Source organism: Rattus rattus, chromosome 9 (genome assembly GCF_011064425.1).
Source record: "Rattus rattus isolate New Zealand chromosome 9, Rrattus_CSIRO_v1, whole genome shotgun sequence".
In the NCBI taxonomy this organism is placed as follows: Eukaryota; Metazoa; Chordata; class Mammalia; order Rodentia; family Muridae; genus Rattus; species Rattus rattus.
Window position 1 is genome coordinate 87,711,196 of NC_046162.1, and position 22,042 is coordinate 87,733,237.

The following is a 22,042-nucleotide window of genomic DNA, read 5'->3' on the forward strand; positions in this document are numbered from 1 at the left end:
TCTTTGATGCCCTACCAAGCTGCTTGGCCAAGGAAGCCAAATGTTCAAAGCACAAAGCAGCTTCCGCCTTGAGGCTAGAATAAAAAGTGTTTAACTTACCAGACTGAATGCCGCTTACTCTACCCTAGTCAGAGCATCTATAAAACAGGAGAAAGACAGCCAGACTAGTAAGCAGCCTCCTAGTGGGATGCTACTTTAGGAGTTACGTGGGGTGGTGGGTCTGTATCTTAGAGGCTCACATAAGTGTTTAAGAGGTCCCATCATATTAACCTCGCTCACAGGTGGATAGAAAAGCCTGCTGAGTTAATAAGAACAGAGCTGCTCTTCAAGAGGTGGCACAACATAGACAAGGCGGTCTACTACAGTTCCGTGCTTAGACCCAAATGTGAACTTTTAACAAGTGAGGTGTAAGCTAGGCCTCCTCCTGGATAATATCTTTACCAGGCTCCGTGTTGCATGCCTTCAACAAGGTGTCTGAGGTTACTGGCAGCTGCCCAGTGATTTGGCAACAGTGACTGCCCATTCCTCTTGAGGAACTGATACTCAGATGATGTGATGTCACTGGTAACTTGAGACCATTTGAAGATGTCTTGAAATGTTTATGGCTTTCGCCAGTCACACTAGTCCCATTTCAAGGGCTTGACAATCAGATGAGGCTTAGTTTAGGACACTTCCACTGTGGCAAAATACCCCTTGTGTGCAGTTATACACAGAAATCATTTTCTTTCCCCTTCAAGGACATCTGCCACACATGGCATAGAAGCCAACCTTGGTAGGCAGGGTGTGTAGATTTCCCCAGCTATGGACCTGTGCTCCTGAGAGTAGTCAGATTTTGAGGAGGCAAATTCACCTTCAAGGAGCCTCTGTCTCCAAGGAGGACACTTTCCTGTAGATGTCAGCTCTCCCTCCAGGCAATGACCTGGAAATTTGGAGACCACTTTGTTCTTTCACATGGGGGTTTGGACCAGACATAATAAAGGTTTTGCCACGTATAAGAAGTGTTTGAGAACAGTTTAAATACACCTTTAAGATGCACGTGGAAGCAAGGAGCACAGGAAGTAGATTCCGCTCAGCATTCCTTCGTCACTGAGGAACACTAGATGGGACCAGTGGGGGAAAGTATGCTTATTCTTGTTCAAATTCTTACCCGAGGCTAGCCTTGAACTTCTGATCCCCATTTCTTATTTATAAAGCTGTAGTTCAGTGGCAGAGTGCTGTGCCTAGTGTGATTGAGGGTTTAAGTTGGTCATCAGCACCTCAGACAAAGCTAGCACCTGGGAAGATCCAATTAAACTGCTTGTGTCCACAGCAGCTAACTCCCGATCCAGAAGAGACCATAAAGAGGCGGAGGGTGTGAGAAGGTGCGCTGCTTGGCGAACAGGCCTCTACCCGTTGGGCTGAGCCTCGTGTGTCGGTAGAGTTAGCAGGAAAAGCAAAGTCCTAGCAGGGAGCTACCAGCCTCCGTTTCCGGATGCATGCCCAAATCCACTCTGAAGAGACCAACTGGGCATCAGTGTTCTTGTCCCTGTTACCCAGCACATGTGTGGCTGAGGCCATGTCAAATTCCTGTACCAGGTCCCCGTTGAATGCCACAAAGTAACGTTTGAGCCGTCTGAAGTCTGGTGTAGAAGGTGGCAAGTAGAGCCTCACCCCAGTGAAGACATCCAACAGCGCCTGCAAACAGAGTTCATCCAGAGTGAGCCCTAGTCTGGGTGCACGTGGGACTTGACCCACCTGATTAGAGGACAGCTGGGGATGGATGCCTGGAGTCCAGACTTAGGACACAGATAGTTTACTGGAGAAAAGACAGAGGTGTTGCTAACCCCTCCTCCAGTCATTCAAAATAACCATGGTCTGACAGTTCTTCCCAACTTTAAGAAAAATGAGGAAAGTGATGGGCTCTAACTTCTGAGATCCAGTTAAACTGTTTGGGGAAAGGACGTTTCTCCAAGAACCACCCAATAGAAAATACCCTGGAAGATCAGTTTGTTCTGCACAGCTACCTAGTCAGAGGGCCTAGGAGTCTTGCTCATCAGGGTAGATAAGTTCAAGGGCTTCAGGGAGGGCAGAGATATGGGAGTGGTTTCACTGAGAACTAGGTGTAGGCCCTGAGATGTCAACCTCTGTATGTACGCTTGGGAATGGGTACAATCTGTTAATCATGGCCAGAAGCTACCCAGGGTACCATAGACTAGCTAGTAGTTCCTGATCTCAGGTTCTCAATTGATGTTGCCAGACCAGGGACTGTCGAAAGGGAAAACAGGCTCCTCGGCTGTTGTCTATGTCATGGCAGTCTCCCTTCTCTTTGCTGGGTAGACCTGCTCGGAGAGACAGACACAAACGTGCTGCACCCCACCGCCACAGTGGGCTTCCTTCTTTAATGTGAACTGTTAACAACACTGCGGCTGGGTGGGCTTTCAGCCTCCTGCTAGGCCAGCTCTATCTCCTGCCTGTTCGCATAGCTCTCCTTCCTCTTTGCCGGCTGGCCCGCCGCCTCTGCAAGGCAACAAAAGGGCACAGGGTGGAGCAGCAGAACTGCTTACCTGCCCAGAATAGGAAGGGAAGGGGCTCCAGGAGTCTTCCCCCAAACCAATAGGGACAGCTTTTCACATTCACACATAGGAGCCTGGATCTCTAGACCCTGAGCCAGACTGGCTGGCCTGTGTCCAGCACTGCTGTTCTTACTCACCTTTGTCACGCCTGGGGTCTCATCAGCAGCTTTCCTCTTCATCCCCACTTTGACAGGAGAAGACTTCACAGCCAGCTTCTCTCCTGGTTTCATGGGGGAAAGCTTTGGAATCAGTGTGTTGCCAAGGATAGCAAAGGTCGGGTATGTATAAGGCCCTAGGTCCAATCCCTACAAACTGGGACATGCCTATAATCCAGCAAATTCAGGACCATTCTGAACTACAGAATGAGTTAAGGGCCAGCCTGGTGTAGAAAATCCCTGTCTCAAAACCACAAAACCAAGAACAAGAAGGAAAAGGGTAAGAGGAGCAGCCTGTAAGTCAGGGAGAGTACAGAGATCGAGTAGTTCTGTTGTAATGAGAAATGGAAGGGGAGCAAGGCCATCAGCTGGATCCTTTAGCTCCAAGGTGGCTCATTCCCCAGTCAGACTGGCTGTCCCTGGTCCCCTGTCATCCGGGTTTGTTGAGTAGATAAGAGGTGCCTGGTAGACCAGTTTCTGGCCCCTAGCTAGTCACGTGCTAGGCACACACTACTGTAGTGGACACCCCGTCACAGGACGCTAGAGTTGGAGATACCGGTATGTCTATGCTCTGCCATCTCCGGCCTACCCGCCGCTCTCCCCATCACCTTTACTTACCACCTCTGCTACCGGGATCATTCAGCTTCTGTTCAGTCTTCTTGGCACTGGCAGAGGACTTACTGGGGGGTCCCTTGGGGCCCTTGCGGGGCACAGTAGACCCAGCAGTGCCCTCATTCTCACCATTGCTGCCTCCAGTAGTGGAGCTCCCCTCATCTCCAGCCACCACAGCGAAGTCTGCCTTGTCCTTGGACAGCTGGTACAGTTCCTAAGAAGTGGGGGGAATTGGGTGCTGTCATTCTGACCTGACCTGACCTGTGTCTGGTATGAGTGCTGCCTGGCACATGTACCTAAGGAACAATGTAGGGCCCTGGAATCTGAGTAATTTGGGTACAAGTTACTTTCTGTGGCAAAAGTTTTGTACTTCTTGACTGGCTTTAAACTTAAGATCTCTCTGTCTCAGCCTCTCTGGTGCTCAGATTATAGGCTCAGATAAACCAGGTTTTTTGTTGTTTTGAAGCAGAGTCTCTGTAGCTCTGTCTAGCCTGAAATTAACTATGTAGATTAGGCTGGCTTTGAACTCAGAGAAACTTTTGATTCTGCCTCCTGAGTGCTGGAATCCTAAAGGTGTGCAATAGTACATTCTACCTAAACACAGTTCTTAAAAAGAAAAAAAAAAGTGTATGCCTGTCTGTGCACCATGTAAATGTGTAAATGTCTGGTGCCTACAGAGGCCAGAAGAGGGTACTGGCTCTCTGGGGACTGAAATTACAGTTGTGAATTGCAGTGTGAGTGCTGGGAATCAAACGGGTCCTCTGTAAGAGCAGCCAGAGCTCTAACCGCTGAGCAATCTCTCCAGCCTCTAAACATCAGCTCTTAGTAAAGGCGAACTGTGGAAAGCTAGGCTCTTAGGGGACCTGAGGAAGGGGAGCTGGGGGGAGAGGTATTTTAACTGCTCTCCTGGCTTTGTCCCTGTGGGATGGAGATAATAAGCCAAACGACATGTGAACAGGCCAGATGCCCAACACTCTAAGAGCAAGACAGTAGGTTGATGACTTAGAAAGCCAAAGTGCTGGCACCTTGAGTTGGGGGAGGTTAGTGGCAGATTTCCAGTCCTTGTCATCCCGGATTCGGGTGCATCGAGGAAATCGGATGGAGATCCCATCAGCAGTATGCGCCTCAGATCGAGAGAATTCTGCTCCTGTGATCTCCCACACAGCAGCTTTCTGTCAGGAATAAAACAGGTAGATTATCACTGGCCAAGAAGGAAGTCTCCAGCAGACAAAACAGTGTCAAGCAGGTGAAAGCACAGAGGCTCTCAGTGGCTGCCAGGAGGCCTGAGGGCCAGTTATATACCTCCTCTAGAAACCTGTCTGTTAAGTAGAGCCTGGGCTAGGTCTAGCTCTAGAACAGGCCTCTTTTACAAATGGAAAAGGATTTGCTTCCCCTCCACTAGGGACAGACAAGTCCTCAAGGCTGGTTGGTTAGCCCTGTTTCTATCATTTGCTGAATATGCAAGTCCTATCCTGGGTGGACATTAGCAAAGCTGGACTAACTTCTGTGGTGGGGCCACAAAGCATCAGGCGATGATACCTTTGGGTCTGGGACGATAAAGTCAGGATAGTAGATCTTGTTGATCTTCAGCCAGCTGGGTATCTTGCTAGGATCCTGAAGGAGAAAAGATGCTGTTTTGGGCTCCTGTCGGGCTGGAGCAAGGTTTAAACCTTGTCTTTGGCAGTAACACTGTGAAATGACTTAGCTAAAAAGGATGACCTCTCACCCCAAGTGATCTTCCTTCTTCAGGGAGGCTCTGGCCCATCTTCTAGAAGACAGGCTCTCTGAGATTTAAAAGCCTAATCCTGCTCCTATGGCCTAGAAGCAAGCTCCTTTCTGAATTCAGAAACGAGACTTGCAGACCTCAGTCCTCAAAGCACAGCCTGTTTCAGGAAGGATGACTTGTCCAGGGCCAGGGTCAGCCAGGCACCTTCCTCACCTTGCTAATCTTCACCATATCCAGCTCCTTCTGCAGGCGGGCAAGTGTGGCATCGTCATGGCCTCCAGCACATTTTGTAACAGTGCACCACTTCTGGCTGTCGGGGTCATAGCAGCCCATGAGGAAGATGGACATCATTCCACCTGGGAGGGGAGACATGAATTGAGTGTGGGCTAGAAGGAACCACCTCTGCCAGGCCCACGATAGACTGCTTGAGATGAGTGAGCCAAGGCCTTACCATCAAGAGTATTAGAGTAACCACACTCAACTGACTGGGCTCTGGGGAACTGGACAGTACCTGACACAGAGCAGACACAACCTGACAAACTGCCCAAGTGTTCCTCAGACTTCATCTTTCTCCTCAGTCAAGAAACAGATTTTTTTCTGAGAAGGAAGCTGTTAGGCCTTAAAACAGCTGGTAGTTGAGTTTCTTTGTGTCAGAACTACAGAGGGGGGGCTGGGGATTTAGCTCAGTGGTAGAGCGCTTACCTAGGAAGCGCAAGGCCCTGGGTTCAGTCCCCAGCTCCGAAAAAAAGAACCAAAAAAAAAAAAAAACTACAGAGGGTATTCTTGACCAACTTTCTTTTATTATTTTTCCTTTCTTTTTTTTTTTTTTTTTTTTAAGGTTTATCTATTATATATAAGTACACTGTAGCTGTCTTCAGACACCCCAGAAGAGGGCACCAGATCTCATTACAGATGGTTGTGAGCCACCATGTGGTTGCTGGGATTTGAACTTAGGACCTGTGGAAGAGCAGTCAGTGTTCTTAACCACTGAGCCATCTCTCCAGCCCTATTTTTCCCATATTAAAACATTTTTCGTATTCATTTTCTTTCTGAATGTGTATTTTTGTGCAGCCAGTCATAATCCAGTCTTTATACATGCTACAGTGTGCACGTGGGAGTCAGTTCTCTCCTTTTACCAAGTGGATACCAGTGATCAATTTAGGTCTGAAGGCTTGGGACAGGGCTTTGTACCCACTGAGCTCTCATCAGCTTTTCTTACTCCTGTGTGTAAGACTGAAGCTCCCAGACATCTCTGCCTGATGTGACCAGGGCACTAGATCCCAGGACCAAGGAAGCCATAACTGGCAGATCAAGCTAGTAAGACCAGTGTGTGTGTCTTCTGATAGAGTACCACCACAGGGACCAAACACCACTAACCTTTGCTCCCTTGCCCATAGAAGGCCCCAAGAACCACCAGATCAGCTGTATCAGCCATGGCCCCCTCGTTCAAATAGTCTTTCTTAACTTTCAGCCAGTGTCGTTTTCCAGGCTCATATGTACCCTGAGGGGACACAACAAATACATCGCAAGATAATACAAACTCCATAGAGAGGGTTCATCTTTCACCACTGTGGGCCAATCTCAGTGTCAGGCACTATAGGACATACAAAGCCATTTTCAGATCCAAGACCAGCCAGCCCCAGTTGAGTGGGCAAGACTCCTACATAGCTCTCCCCGTGTCCCACAACCACCGCTTGTCACCTCCAGCAGAAGACGGGTGTAGCTACTACCTTACCTTCACATCCTTTAGCACCAAACCTTCCAGGCCCTCTCGGATCACCCGGTTTATCATGTCAGCCAGGTCTGAAGCTTTCTGAGGGTGGTAGGAGAAATGTGCAGGATCACGTAAGAATAGACTGCTCATGTCTATACACTACTGTGTATAACTTGGAGCTGCTGTGGCTTTGAGAGGCAGGCTGCAGACAAATAGGCAACATAGGCAATGGCCAACAGCAAACTTATGAGCACCCCACCAGAGAATACCTAAGGCTCATCCTCTCACACCCCATGGGGCTCTCTGCTCTCTTTTTCTTTCTTTTTTTTTTTAAGATTTTATTTATTTTTTATGTATGTGAGTACACACCGTTGCTGTCCCATCGGATTCCATTACAGATGGTTGTGAGCCACCATGTGGTTGCTGGGAATTGAACTCAGGACCTCTAGAAGAGCAGTCAGTGCTCTTAACCACTGAGACATCTCTCCACCCTCTGCTCTGTTTTCAAACCATTTAGATCCCTGCCTAGGATAGGAACTTCACTTACTGTGACTTGCTTCATTTCTGAGAACATGATCCGGTTACGGATTTCAACCATGTTATCATGAAGAAACTTCCGTCGCTCACAGAGAGGCCTAAGGGAAACAGCAAAGCTGAGGTAAAGAGCCTCCCTCCCACTCCAAGCAGGGACTCTGACACAGGTCAGTGCCCAGTGACAAAACTGTTGCTTCAGGAAAGGGACAACTATGGATCCAAGCGCCCATATGAACTGTGCTGTCAAGGGTGGCAAGGACTCCATCAGCACTAGAGATAAACAACTATAAGCTGTAGTCCACAGCCAGATTATAGCAGTGCTCTCTTCTCTACTGAGCCAAGAGAACACCAGTCTCCAGCCCAGACTACTTGAACAATGTTGTGCTATCCCTAGCCCCCAGGCTGGCACAGGCCTCGGGATCCTACCCCATCAAGCCTTTCATAACCATGGGTGTAACTATAGAAACAGGATTAGGGAGAATCCAAGTGCACAAGGACAAGTATCAGCTGTGTAGGTCCAAGCTTTTGGAGGTAGCTCACTCTAGACAGCCAGTTCCCCCTAGATGTTTCACGCATGGCATCCCTGAGAAGCCCATAGATAAAAATGCAAAACTCTTAGCCCTATCCCTGTCACTTTCCTAACTGAAGCCTCTACAGGCCCAACTCAGATAAATTTTCAGTGAAGATAAGGATCTCAGTTGAAACACGGTAGCCAGGAGTAAAATCCAATGGTTGATTATATGTTTAATACATGTAAGGCCCTGGATTTCATCCCCAGTACTGCAAAAAAATGAAAACAAAACAAAACAAAACAAAAAACCCAAAACAGGTCAAAATACTAGTTAACTCACCTGTCCATCAAGCTGACATCATTAAAGTAGATACAATCAAAAACAAACAGGCAGACATTAGCATCCTGGAAAGCAGCTTTCTGCAGAGAAAATGAGGCAGGGGGCACATGAGGGCATGAGTAAGGGAGCAGCAGGCCACGTGAGAAGCCCCTCGTGAACAGTTCTGTCAGTGCTCTGCAAGCCACAGAGCACTCTGTAAATGATGCTCACTAAACTTGAGATCCCAAGTGTTTACCAAAGGCCCAAATGTTAAAGACTTGTTCCTAAGGGTGGTGAAGTAGGGGAGGGACATAAGTCATTAGCTCCAAAAGGGATTGTGGGACTGGCCCCTTCTCTCCATGCTTCTCAGTTCATGATGTAAATGACTTTGCTCTGCCACATGTTTAGTGATCTAAAGCTATGGCCCCTGTATTCTCTGACTGCAACCTCTAGATACAAAACCCCTCTCCTTTATAGAATGGTTACCTCTGGTATTTTGTTACAGTGATGAAAGAACACATGCCCAATAAAATCCAACTCAAGTCTAAGTTGGTTCTCAAATCTCCCCTTTGTCAGACTGACAGCACAAGTTTTGCACATAGGACTCTTAGGGTATACCTTGTGTACTCCCAGGGTCCCAAAGGGCAGTGGTTTGCCTGTGTTGTTATCAATCAGGAGCACTTCAGAGTCCAAGATCATGCTTTGACCCCCAGGAAACGCTTTGGGAATATAGTCCTTAAAGTGGGCCACCTAGAAGCAGAAAGGCAACTTTGGCAAGGCTGACTTGGCAATAAGACCTAAAATTAAGTCACAGTGATCAAGGCTCAAACAGCACAGAGAACCTTGCCATCCCAAGCAATGAGTGAAATGAATAGCTAGGTTGTGTCGGTCTCCCAAAGAGTACCAGGCTATCTGCTTTATTGCCTCTGTCTAGATCCAGAAAATGGTCAGCCCACTGAGTCATTTTCTATGGGTTATACAGAAGGCTTGGAGGAAAAGGAAGAACAGTGAGTTGGTCAGGAAGGACCTGGAGGTAGACAAATATGAGTGGGAAGGAAAGAGACAGGCAGGTGGGGACTAGTGTCCATCACAGAGGATTGGTGTCATCAGGCTGAGGACTGGGATGTGGAAATAGATGGGTTGCAGGGCAGACAAATAAAGCCTTGGGAAGAGCAAGGAATGAGAACAGGCCTTCCCCTAAGTGGGAGCTCTGAAGCCCCTGCTGTCTTCAGAGTATAAGCATGAGGACAGGATTTTTCCTAACAGAGCCAGAGCTCTAATTTCTGATACTCTGTGGGAGAAGTCCCATTATAATTCCAGGTATTTCCTGACAAAAGGTACCAGGAGTGGGGTCTGGAGGGCTTCACAATTTCTCTGCTGAGAGCAGCTGAGTCACTTCCTAAGGTATGGAACAGGATGAGGAAAGACCTGGCTGACCATCCTTACTCCCTTCCATCCCTACTCCCTTCTATTCCCAACTGAGCCCTTCAAGAACTGAAAGGCACAGACTGATGACATATTTAGTGTACAACCCTTGCCTAGTCTGTTAAACCCTGATTCAATCCACAATATTTGGGAAAGTAAAGAAAGCATATTCTGGAATGCTGTGTTCAAATGTTCCTGGGTCACAAGAGGGACTGTCTAACACCATCCTTATCACAGCAGTTCCTGATCAGTTTCCAGTATACCTGGAACAAGAATCTCATTACAGGACCACTGCTCAGCTCTCTTGCTCAACACATAAGTGCCCAGCCACCTTGTCTCTACTAGACCACACAATACATCCCCCAGTATACTGACTCTGAGAACTAGGAAAGAAGGGAATCCCATTTACTCACAAGCTACTGGAGCCAGCTATCTCGGCTGGTTCTCTTCCACAGACCTCATAGGACTGGCCCTGGAAGCTGAGAAGGGCTGAGGAATGAGGCTCTTAATTCCCATCAGTTCTGAGCACGGCAGGGATCAGCATCCCAGACAGCCCTACAATACTGTGCACTTATCAACTCTAAGCCTCATGAAGGTCAGAATTTTTACCTATTGTTTGTACTTTAGTATGTCTACTAGCTACTACAGTTTACAGCATTTGAGAAATACTTGTTGAGCGAACTAATAAATGATAATCCAACCTTTCCCAGATTAGATCCCTGATCTAGCCCAGAAGCAGCACAGGCCTTCATTACTAGAAGAGTGCAGGAATAAATTCCCTCCATTCATTTACAGAAAAAATGAATTTCCCTCTGTGAAACACAGCTAGAAAGGCCTTGCCTGCAGTTCTGGCCGTTTTTAGAGACAGGGAGGAGACGTCCTGGCTGAAAGGGTATTACCTTGTGAGGCAAGACAGGCTTGAGACTGCGGCTGAAGTAGCTGAAGTGGTCTCCCTTCTTATGCACCTGGACTCGCTCACCATCGTACTTGATCTCAGAGAACATGCCATTGGGACACTTCTTCATTGCATACTCAATGGACTTGCAGGCCTCAGCCTTGGGATGGAGAAAGCAAATGTTAGAGCCCTTCAACAGGGGCTCCTCAGCCGGGCCTGGGGCTGGGATCGTCAGGACAGAATTGGGTTCTGGAAGTGACTCAGGACAGATTACTGAGGGAGTGATGTATTGCGAAGGGCTGGACAATGCTGTACTCTGATAATAACATCATCAGCTGATGTCCTGAGCTACATGGCAAGACTGTCACAAACAAACAAACAAACAAACAAAACCAACACTCATCACCAAATTTGGTCTAACAGTTTACATTTTAAAAAAGACAAATGCTGTTAATTCTACAATAAAATTCTTCTAAAGTAAGATTTTTTTTTTTAAGTAATGTAGGCTCCTACCAGACACCTAGCTTATTAAACACACTTGTTCTCCCAGTGTGATGGTGGAGGTGGAGCTAAGAGTAGAGAGGGCCAGTGACAGTAGAGCTGGCAGGGTGACTGAAACCAGAGACTGACAGGACACCCAGACGCAGACCCACTTACTCACATACTGGCAGTAACCAGACCCAAACAGTAACTACCACTGACAGGCCACAAAACAATGTCATTTCATCTTTGATATGATCCCTTGGAGGACAAGTGCTGAATGGGAGCCCTAAAGGTCAGGGAGGCTATGTGCTTACTTCAGGTCAGGCAGCCAGTGAACAGGCAGACTCAGATGTGTATCTGAGCCCTCATCCTAAGCCTGTGTGCTAAAGCACTAAGCACATAACCCACACCATTCTTCAGACAAGGCTGTGGAAAAGGACTCTAGGGAGAACCCCCACGGAAGCCAGAATAGTCCCTATTCCAGGTAAGGCAAGAGGTTCTGACCGTGGCATGGAGATCACACTATTTTAGCAAGCTAATCTATTTTTCTGGTAGCGAGAGAACTCTTTCCTATTCTAAACATAGAAACCTAACACAAGGATTTAGTATTCTAAAACAGAAAAAAAAAGTTCCCTGCATACCCAAGGAGACTTAGAGCAAGCAGCAGAGCACCAGATGTTGACTCTGCTATACATAAAACCAGAAGGGACAGCAGCCATCCTCACTAAAGATGTGGAAATCCAGTTATGTACTGGGGTGAGGCTTTGCTCCTACAGCTTCTCCCTGTCACAGGAAGCCTTGCTGTGTTGCCAGCTCTGAGCTACCTACCCTGCAGGAGGGCACAGCTGTCTTCAGGTGTGATGCTAAGCTACTTGGTCCCACATGCCACTCCCACAAAGACAGTAAAGTGCAAGAGGCCGGACTCGGGTAGTACTAGGTCGCCTGCCCTTTTCTGAATCTTCACTTCCTGGCCTAGCATGGCTCTGCTCACCCCCACTCCTCCATGACAACCTACCAGAACTCCTGCCTTTCATCCCTGTCAGCTGCCAGCAACGTGAAGAGACATGGATGACAGGGACAAGGCAGTGTTCCTTACCAGCATGGGCTGCACAGGTGTCATCAATGAGGCCTGGACACTCAGAGCCCGACGCCGGCCTGGGTCCTTCTCCACCTCCTGCTCATTGTGAAGGACCCGCTCCACCACATCCTGCAGGTTGCGTGATGCTTTGAAGGCTTCATAAGCATTGGGGTCAAGGGCATCTAACCTGCCAAGGAGAATAGGAGCAAGGAAACAAACCTCTACATCTGACATTATGGCTTAGGGTAGCAGTCTGTCAGACAGGAGAGATGCTGGGGAAGCAGCCTTGTTCTTTACCTTGAAGATGTGGCTAACCTACAGTAGTCACATGGAACCACAAACAGTTATGAATGTACCCCAACAAAAGTTTATTTAAAGGGCTGGAGAGATGGCTCAGTGGTTGAGAGCACTGACTGCTCTTCCAGAGGTCCCGAGTTCACATCTCAGCAATCACATGGTAGCTCACAACCATCTGTGAATGAGACCTGATGGCCTCTTCTGGTGTGTCTGAAGACAGCTACCGTGTGCTCATATAGAATAAATAAATAAATCTTTTACAAAATTATTTAAAACATTTTTGGTGACTTGAATAAACAATTCTTGAGCATCAATTTTAAAGATTTTGCGATATCAACAGGTTGGAAATCAAAGCTGGCACAGAAAAAGACAAAACAGAAAATTCAGGATTTTGAGACCCCATGCCTTACATAGCACAGCCTTGGCAGAGAATGGATATGGAATGGGCTTCTTGCCCACTCCAGACTTTCAGTTGTCTCAGCTTTGTGTTAAAGATATTATCTCCACTTTGCTAGTGAGAAAATGGATGTGGAAGTGAGTGGGGCCCAGAAGTAATAGTGTAGCAGGACTCCCCAGTCCCGAGAGCAGCAGGGAACAGGGCAGCTGGAAGCCTGAGCTGTGTGAGTGGCTGTGCACTTACACGTGTTTTGCACCCGAGTTCATCTTCAGATCGTGTTTGATCAGCCGGATAATGCACTTAAGGTCATTGGCTGTACACCTAACAAGATAAGGCGTATGTACTCAGCTTCATCTCTCAAGGACTTTGAACCCCCAAAGCTCCCTTCCCAAAGTAGTGCACTTCCCTAGCCCACCCCATGGGGTCTGACTTCAACAGGGCCACCCCTCACCTGGAAGCAATGTCCTGCAGGGCCTGCTGCTGCTCATCCTCTTTGGTGAGCTTGGAGAGGTGCAGAAGAAATGCATCCACTTCCTGGATGGTGAGGAGGCTTTTGGCAGCTGGGGGAAAAGACTTGCTCTGCTCAAAGAAGACTCTGATCGTCTCTGACACGTCACCCTGTCTCCAAAAACCAAAACGCCACTGCTGCAACCCCAGGGAGCTTGGGCCGAGTGCCAAGTCAAGGGTTCCAGCACAGTGTCTGTTCCTAAGTCATTCTTGGGAATGCTCTCCCATCTACTTGCATAGGAAGGACCCATCTTATACACATGAGGCCACTCACTTGCTTTAGCTGAGCAGAGACACAGTACTAATCTAATACCAGGCCAATCTGGTTCCTGTTTAAGAATCTGAACTAAAAGCATGGTCCGTCCATATTAGATGCTTGATAAAAACATTCCATGGCACCAAGGCAAGAGTCACGAACAAACCGAAGATGAATGCAAAGTCCAAAGAGAGAAGGGGAATGCAAACAAGCAAATAAAGCCCAGCACAGTCCCAGGACAGACAAAAGGAAGTCTCAAGCCCTGACTTTTCAGATAAGGCCTCTGTGGCTTGGCAGTGGTATGTTCTGTTATTAAACTCAGGAAAGGAACAGCTGTGTCGTCACACCCGGCTTCCCCAGCCTAACGGAGTCTGGCTTACTAAGTTTCAGTTGCCTCCACCAGTAGTGCTCAGTTACTTTTAAAGTGGCTATGGGATGGCTATCCTGGCAGAGCCCCACCTAGGTTATGACCTCCCTACACCCACCCGCCTCTGACCTGTTCTAGGTCCCGGGCCATATCATCTGGGTTGCAGTTAAAAATTCGGCTGAACAGTTTCACTATCTGCTTATCATTCAAGTTGTACACACTCTTGATGACACCAGGCAGCAGCAGCTTCACTGTCAGGTACACATCGCCTCGGAAGCCATCTGCAAACAAAGGGAAGGAACTCCCATTAAGAACTGGAGATGCCATGTGTGGTGCTGCACACCTCCCATCCCAGCACTCAGGAGACAGAAGCCTAAATGCAGATCTCTGTGAGTTCGAGGCCAGCCTGGTCTATATAGTAAGTACTAGGACAGCAAAGGATATACAGTGAGGCCCCATCTAAATAATAAGAGGAGGAAGAGGAGGAAGAAAATGGAGAAAAAAAAGCAGAGACTGCTTCCCACAGCTCCCTACATGTGTATCTGTCTCACCTTTCCTCCATAGTCTCCCAATGGGCAAAGCCCCAACTTTCACGTTGTGGTGACATAAGAGATACTGAATGACAACATACTAGATCCATGAAAGAAACTGAGCCAGGGGATTCTACTCTGCACTGGGCATGTGCTTCGCCTAATCACATATGCTAGTGGGCCATTTGTCGATTGGTCAAATGTGATGGGTTCTTCTGCCTCCTGGGGACAAAATAAGGGCAGAGGGAGAAAATGACCAAGCACCCAAGCAGAACCGGCCATGTGACATGCAGGGTCCGGTGACAACTCCAGCTATGGATCCCATTTCACGATGATCTTGTGCCCATCAAGCTGGCCATGGCTCTGAGCTTTTAAGAGGAGAAGCCGTGTTCAGTACATGTACAGTCCTACCTCCTGTGGAGCCTTTCTGCAAGAAGTCGTGGATGATCTGGGTCTTGGTGTTATAGCTAGGATTTTCAGCTACCATGGCACACAGCTTCCGGAATTCTCGTAGTAGACAATCTTTGTGCTTAGGGTCACATTTACTTGCGGACAGACTGGTCTTAGGAGCAGGGCTTGAGGGGTCTTTCTCAGAGTTGTTGGGTTTGGCTGCTGGAGAGACAACACAGATGACTCATTTTTTTCTTTTGTTAGGGAAGCACAAAAAGAAGTTAGAACACTAGGATTTTTCTGGGGCTTTATATGTCATTTATTCAAGCTCCTCAAAGGGTCACTGGATCCTTGTATCAGGTACAGATATGCAGGTCAAGTGATCAGCACAAATACTGCAGGAAGACTGCACTGAGGAGCACCTGTGTTTGTGAGTACCTCACATAGGAACTAAGGCTGCTTTCATGCCACAAGCCATCAAGTGAATCTCAGAGCAATGTCATTCTGACTCCACAAAGGCTGAGATGAGCAAGAGAGAAGAAACCAAAGGACCAGTAAGACTGAAATGACCGCCATTGTGGACTGTCAGTGCTATTGCAAACCTGGCGGGTTAGAGTTCACTGTCCTCTTACTGATGAGACCAAGGCCTGAGAGCAGACAGCTTTCAAGACCACCTACCTCCTTGGAAGAACGAAGACAGCAGATGCTGGGATGCCAGCAGAAAAATCAGGGCCCCCAGCTCATCTTTTCATATTGTCAAAATAAAAGGCCCCTTTGTTTATCTCAGAGAAACCTCAGTGATTCTCACCTCTTTGTGACCATTTTCTAGAGTGAGGCAGAGTTGTATATCAAGGAGCTGCTGACTAAGGCTTCTTGTTTGGGTTTGTAAATTGTAAACCTGTCATCATCTCTGACCTGGAATCTGATCCGGGATGGAGATCTTTCCAGAGCACTGGTATTTAGCCAGGTTCACTGGTTCACTACCAAGCACAAACTGGAGTTCTCAAATAATAAAATCTGCCGGGGATGGCAGCCCATGCCTGTACTTCTAACAACCAGGAAGCAGACAGGAGGATCTAATTTCAGAACAGGCTAGAGAGGACCCTTTCTCTTCTATTTCTGGGCTGGGAGTAGCCTTTGATGGGTAAGCCATCTCTCCAGCCCAGGCCTGTCTCTTAAACAAAACAAACTGTGCATATGTATATGATAAAACTCCTACAGAACCAGGCATCATTTCTGTTAACATTATCTCCCATAGTCCTCTGACAGGACTAATGTCTTGATTCACTGACAGAACCGTAGATACTCAAATAAGTGAAGATTTGCTCAAAGCACCAAGCTGTCAAGCATGGACCAAACCTCAATTCTCCTGACTTTACATCTAGACTTCTTTGAATGTCCAGACTACTCAAGTCCAAAGGTTTCATTTTGTTATTTCCTTCAGTTGAGCCAACCGTGTGAATTGTTTATCTCAAACAATAAAGGGAACAACACACTTCTGGGCAAAGAGACATCAGTGTAACACTAGCTCCACTGTCAGCCTACACTTCACTCCATTCAGGGAATGAGCAAGAGAGTAACAGCAAAGTGCCTCACCAGGTTAAGAGTGAGGAACAAGGTCCCTATGCCAATGCTTTCTCTTACCTACAGCCAATAAATGATCCTCTCAAGTCCTATATGCAGCACGGGTTCTAGCAATGACCCACTGATTCCCTGTCCACACACAGTAGTTTGTTATACAACACAAACAACTTATGTGTGTGTATGATAACAAATTACTGTTTATCTTGCTAAGACTTAAGCAAGAAATAGGAGATGGAATCTGAATCTGAATCCAGAGCCCATTAAATCCCAAGTCCTCTTGCTTTATCAGGGGACCCTACTGTCTCCCCACAGAAGCCACCGCCTTCCTTCAGTGCCTCCTCTGGCTCTGAGCTCATACAGCTCAACTTCAGGAAGATAAAGGCACAGAGTAGCAAGAGAAATCAAAGGAAACCTGTTAAGCATGACCTATTCTCAGTTCAGACAAGTTTGGGGAGACAATTTCTCGGAATTCTGCCATTTAAAAATACAAGAGGAGCAGGTTAGAAAAAAAAAAAAATCTTTTTGACCCAGGTAATAACTTTAAGTGGACGAAGTCTTGACAAACCAACATGTTCCAGATACAAGAGACTAAAGTACACAATGTATGCTACCCAGTGGAACACTGAGACTGCCCAGACAGAAAGAAGCCAGTTATGGCCCCTCAGGAAATCGGTGTTTTCACTGAGCCAGAGACTTAAGACACCTAATGGAGGGCCTCACCAGGGAAAGTTGCCTAACACATCTTACCTGAAAAGCCAGAAAATTTCCGGGGATTGGTACTGGTAATAAACGAAGCGCCTTTCACTGGTGATGTCACCTGGCCAGTGGTTGTCAGCTTAGCCTGGACAGTAGCTTTCTTCTTCGGTGTGGCAGCTGCCTTGGAAGACAGGTCTACAGGACCCACAGAACAAAAGTGCCCTCAGACAAAGACTGCCGAGAAAGCTTCAGAGGTTTTGTCAACAGTTCTCAAAAGCTCCTATTTTATTATGACCCCAGGCTGTCTGTTCTTTTTGAGTAGAAGGAGGAGTTAAAAAGATATAAGTCAGAGAAAAAGAAACAAAACAAACCAAACAGGTATTTTGGATCATTTACATCTATTAGTAATTTGAATTTTCATCAAAATTGTCCACCTCTTATCCAATATATAAGAATTAGTACAAATTTGGGGGAAATTAATAATGTTTTTTTTTATTTTTGAAGATTTTTATTTTATGTGCATAGGTGTTTTGCCCGCATATATGTCTGTGTATATGTGTGTGCCTGGTACCCAGGGAGGCCAGAGAAGGGTGTTGGATCCCTGGGATTAGAGTTGCAGATGGTGGTGAGCTGCCATGGGGGGTGTTGAGAATTGAACTCAGGCCCTCTAGAAAAGCCACCTTTGCTCTTAACCACTGAGCCATCCCTCCAGCCCCAGTAATCACATTCTGATAAATAAAACTTGGAGCTAGCTCTGTCGAGTAGCCCCAAAATATAGAAACAACACAGTAAAATGGAGAAGGCAGAACATGTCTGTCTGGCAGAGGGGGAGAAATCCGAGTGTTCCGTGCACTTCCTTCCTAGTGAGATGCAAGGAGTACAAAGGCCCGTCTCTAGGACTACAGCCTTTAGATCTATTCTTCTTGCATATAAAAGTGGGCAAGTACATATGTGTAGATGTATGTATATACGTATATGACTGGGCAATTGCTTATCTTTCTAACTAACTTTCTAATCTGTTCCAAGGACTTAGAATCAAAGATATGCTATCTTATGCGGATGAGACACATAGCATCCAGATTTTAGTTCCTAAAATTGTTTTCCATTAATGGGAATCCAGACTCCTTGGAGGGATGGCTGCCTCCAAGGGTAGGAAAGAACACACAGAAAAAGGTCAAGAGCATCCTCTCAAACCTAATGCATAAGTACTAATGTTTTCCAGACAGGGTCTTGCTAGTCTTGAACTCACTCCTGAATGCCTAAGGTTGCAGGCTCATACCACCACCTCACCTAGCTACAACTCTCAAAGAAAAGGATGTGCCAGGTGTAGTTGGAAAACATGTGCAATTTCCGACTTGACAGGCTGATGCAGAAAAGACTGAGAGTGTAAAGTCAAACTTAAAAGTCTGGAGAGAGAGAGAAAGAACACAAGAAAACTAGGGTATACAGGATATAGGAGCCAGCCTAAAGGGTGTGCAAGCTGGCCAAATATGGGACAATTAAGTACCAAACCGAGTATAATATTGAACTGTAAGTCTCTGGGAAAAGGTAGTAATCTACTAGTTCATAAAGCTAACAAGGTGACAGCCAAAAGGTATTCTTTTAAAATATCAATATCTACAAGAAAGACCATGGAGTACCAGGCTTGGTAACACAAGCCTGTAATCTTAGTCCTGAGGAGACAAGACAGGAAGATTGCTCCAAGTTTGAGATCAGCCCAAGCTATATGACAGCAAGAACACATCTCAATAAAAGAAAAACAAAAAATAAAACAACAAAACAAAAAGCCTCTGGAAATGCTGCAGAGTAAAAAGGAGGCCAAAGAGACATGACAATTAAATGTAACACCCAGTCTTATCCTAGACTTGAACCCTGCAATGAAGAAAAATGTACTACTAAATTATAGCCTTCAGTCAACTGACAGAACAGTATACAGATACAGTTTAGTGAGGCTGACAGGTAAACTATGATCTCAGAAGAAAAGATCCTATTTTTCAGATACCCATTGGGGTACCTCCAGGGCCTGGTGATACAACTTTCTTTGAATGGCTCAATAAAAACCAAGCCTGATATGGAAGAGAGAATGAGCACATAAACAACAATGATAAAGCCAACTGACTGTTATCAAGAAGGAAATCTGTGTAGAGAGCCTGCGTGTTTTTATTCTGAATAAAATTCGTGAATTTGAAATTATGCTCAAGGAAGACGCACAGAGAAAGAAATCTCCCAGACTCCAGTCTCCTGGTGCCCTATCCTATCTGCCCCAGCAAGCTGCGAGAGCAGGTTCTCCCCTCACCTGCAATGTGCTGGCTTATCTGTTCCTTTTCATTATCTTCCAGCTCTTCCCAGCCTTCCAGCTCTGTGAGGTCTTCAATTTTTTTTGTGGTGGCCCGCGCCCGCTCCAGTTTCTCAAACATGCACTTAATGTGGTACCACTCTTTCATATCGCCCCCAGACTCTGAGAAGGGATTGGGTACCACTTTGCCAATGCGGCATACGCCCTTTACAATCTTCTCCTTGCATTTCTTGCAGCCAGCTGTGCCCCGCTTGGCATAGTCCACACAGAACCGCTGTTCGGCCATCTCACAGGGGCCAGTACAGAGTCCCACATGCGACCCTGACCACGAAATAAGGTGGGTGGCACGTGGTCTTAGATGACCTCTCTGGAAAGATAGGACAGGCTTTCTTCTCTGGAGGAGGCAGCACCCACAATGGAGATTTGTTTCCGACCACTGGCTGAACTGTCTTATGGCAGGCCAGTGATGCTGTTCTGAAAACAGGCACAGTTCTTTTCTGCCAAGGGCACAGAGGTTTCTCAGGAAGAGGGTCTTAAAAGCCAAAGTCATATAGCTGCATAAAAGGGTGGAAACAGACAGACAGACAGACATGAAGGATCCAGGCTTCCAACTTCTCAACAGCTAGAATCTCAGACAGAGCACTTGATTAACCAAGCACTTCCCAATGCATTAAATATTTACCACCCAGAGTTCCAATACAGGAAAAACCAGTTTCCAAAGGGGCATGCCTCGTCAACATTGTAGAGACTGTAAAGGCACTCATAATCGATGGTGACCTTTAAATAGCACCAGGATCCTGAAGCTGTCTTAAAAACCAAGAAAAATTACATTATGTTTATGAAATTTTCCCGTGAAACATAACACATGAGCCACTTTCAGAAAACAAGTCAGCCACTGTAACAGTTTTGGGATTTCAGAAGAAGGCCCCCTTTGCGAGGCAACTAATCAGAGTCTATAATCAGATTGACTGCCTGAGTTCAAAACCTTAACTTAGCCATTTATCAGCTGTGTGACCTTGGTTCAGTTACTTTACCTCTCTGTTCCTATTTCATCTGTCAAATGCAGCTCACAGTAGGACCTAATTCAAGGAGTAGTCAGTTGTGCTAAGAGGAAAGTCCTTAGAAACAGAATAAGCAATCCCCTTGCTTAATTCGGCTACCTGAATCAGGGGGGTTGAAATAACCGGACTGTAAGAATCTAACCAAGTGATGAATCAATAATTCAAGTGGAAAATTATTATTCTTACTCTTATATTTATAATTATTTAAGTGGCTTTACAGTTTTAATTTCCAATTTACTGGAAACTATTTTTAGTCCCCACTCTGCTGAGAAGTAAAATGGATATTGTGTCAGAACAGCAAGCTGGCTTCCATGCTGCTGTGCGACATGGTGCAGAACACAGCAGGTATACTATTTAAGAAGGGGTTGGGAAGCCAAGTCTATCCAGCTACAAGGGGGCAGGAAAGTGGGGCAGATACCAGGTGACTCGGTTTCCTCCAACAAGGTTGACCCTAGCTAGCTGATCCTCCCACCTCCGGAGCCACCAAGCATGACTTCAGTTTATTGTCTGTTTATTTTTCGCCTTTTGAGACAGGATCTTTCTATGTAGCCCTGGCTGTCCTGGGAGTCACGATGCAGAGCAAACTACTGTTCTGAGTGCACGGATTAAAGGCATGTGCTACTACACCCGGCCCCAGGTTTATTTTAAAAAACAGGACTAAGAGCTAGTTATGGTGGCTCTCTCCTGTAATCTCATCACTCAGAAGGCAAAGATAGGATTGCTGTGCGTTCGAAGCTGGACAGTCTGGTTTACTTAGTAAATTTCTGTCTATCTAGGGATACATAGCCAAGATCGTCTCAAAAGGAGAACTCCTCCTCCCCCACCCTCCAAAGATTAGAACTACTTCATGAGTTGGTTAGGAAAAGTACAACGCATACTAGGGCAGGCCAGAGGTGGAGTTCGGAACTCCCGGAGGATATATACCAAACTTTGAAAATATTCGATTTGGGGGAGGAGAAGTCCGTAACTGGCAGACTCAGTGGGTCACATAAGCCCTAACGGTTAAGAATCACAGAGACAGTCAAGGCCGGCAGGGCTGGGGAGGTGCTCGGGGCGGATAGGAGTTCAACTTTCCGCAGATTAGGGTGGGTGGGGTGCCGTGTCGTCCAGCCCGGGATACGACAACTAACTACAGGGGGAGACTAGCGCGGAGAGGCTCTGGAGCCCCCCCGAAGAGCAAGCAGCACGCCGCTCTGCCCACGGGTTGAGCCGGCCGCGCAACAAGGCGGCGGGGAGGGACCAGCAGCGGCCCGGCCTCGACCCCTGAGGATGCCCACTCTGCCGCCAGCAGCATCCAGCCCTTTTGGGTGCCCGCCTGGGGTCCCGGGGGCCGCGGGCCTCCCGTGGGCTCCCGGGGGGCCGCCACGTCACGGAGGGTGTGCCCCCAGGCTGAGCGGCGGGCGGGGGAGGAGCCACGGCCACTCGAGCCACGCCGCGCTCGGCCCCGGCCCTCCCCACACGGCGCACCGCGGCCCGCCGCGCTGCCCCTCACCTGCCTTCTCGGCTGCCCTGGCTCTGACGCTCCGCACCGGCCACCGGACCAGGAGCCCACAAGGCCACGGGCCTTGTACGATGACTAGACCTCCTGTCTCTTTAAATACGGGTCCTTGAACCGGAGGCAGTGCGCAGGCGCAGTAACCGACTTGTGCTTTCGGAC

At 47.3% G+C, this 22,042-nt stretch overlaps 1 protein-coding gene across 3 annotated transcripts; it reads right to left on the bottom strand.

Annotated features, from left to right (window-relative positions):
• Nucleotides 1-297: 297 nt before the first annotated feature.
• On the bottom strand, nucleotides 298-21,997 carry Lig3 (DNA ligase 3). 3 transcript variants are annotated; one of them, XM_032913839.1, is made up of 20 exons: nucleotides 21,882-21,997; nucleotides 19,325-19,878; nucleotides 17,080-17,223; nucleotides 14,770-14,970; nucleotides 13,958-14,109; nucleotides 13,150-13,316; nucleotides 12,942-13,019; nucleotides 12,023-12,191; nucleotides 10,448-10,603; nucleotides 8,742-8,873; nucleotides 8,145-8,224; nucleotides 7,307-7,394; nucleotides 6,781-6,858; nucleotides 6,423-6,546; nucleotides 5,259-5,401; nucleotides 4,859-4,933; nucleotides 4,345-4,491; nucleotides 3,326-3,533; nucleotides 2,690-2,772; nucleotides 298-1,674 (listed from the first exon to the last, which is right to left on the bottom strand). In XM_032913839.1, exons 2-20 carry the CDS (start codon nucleotides 19,872-19,874, stop codon nucleotides 1,441-1,443), a joined length of 3,009 nt encoding a protein of 1,002 aa, XP_032769730.1. In that variant the 5' UTR covers nucleotides 19,875-19,878; nucleotides 21,882-21,997; the 3' UTR covers nucleotides 298-1,440. The 3 variants fall into 3 exon arrangements, with proteins under 3 accessions (XP_032769730.1, XP_032769731.1, XP_032769729.1); XM_032913840.1 differs by having other exon boundaries at nucleotides 3,449-3,533; nucleotides 21,878-21,997; XM_032913838.1 differs by having other exon boundaries at nucleotides 21,878-21,997.
• Nucleotides 21,998-22,042: the final 45 nt, after the last annotated feature.

What these genes read in the sequence shown, in the direction of transcription:
- Lig3 (XM_032913839.1), bottom strand. Translation starts at nt 19,874, where the DNA reads ATGACTTTGGCTTTTAAGACCCTCTTCCTGAGAAACCTCTGTGCCCTT. An exon ending in GGACCCTGGGAGTACACAAG is followed by an intron (nt 8,225 to 8,741) that starts GTATACCCTAAG and finishes TTTTCTCTGCAG; the next exon opens with AAAGCTGCTTTCCAGGATGC. An exon ending in CAGAAATGAAGCAAGTCACA is followed by an intron (nt 6,859 to 7,306) that starts GTAAGTGAAGTT and finishes TACCACCCTCAG; the next exon opens with AAAGCTTCAGACCTGGCTGA.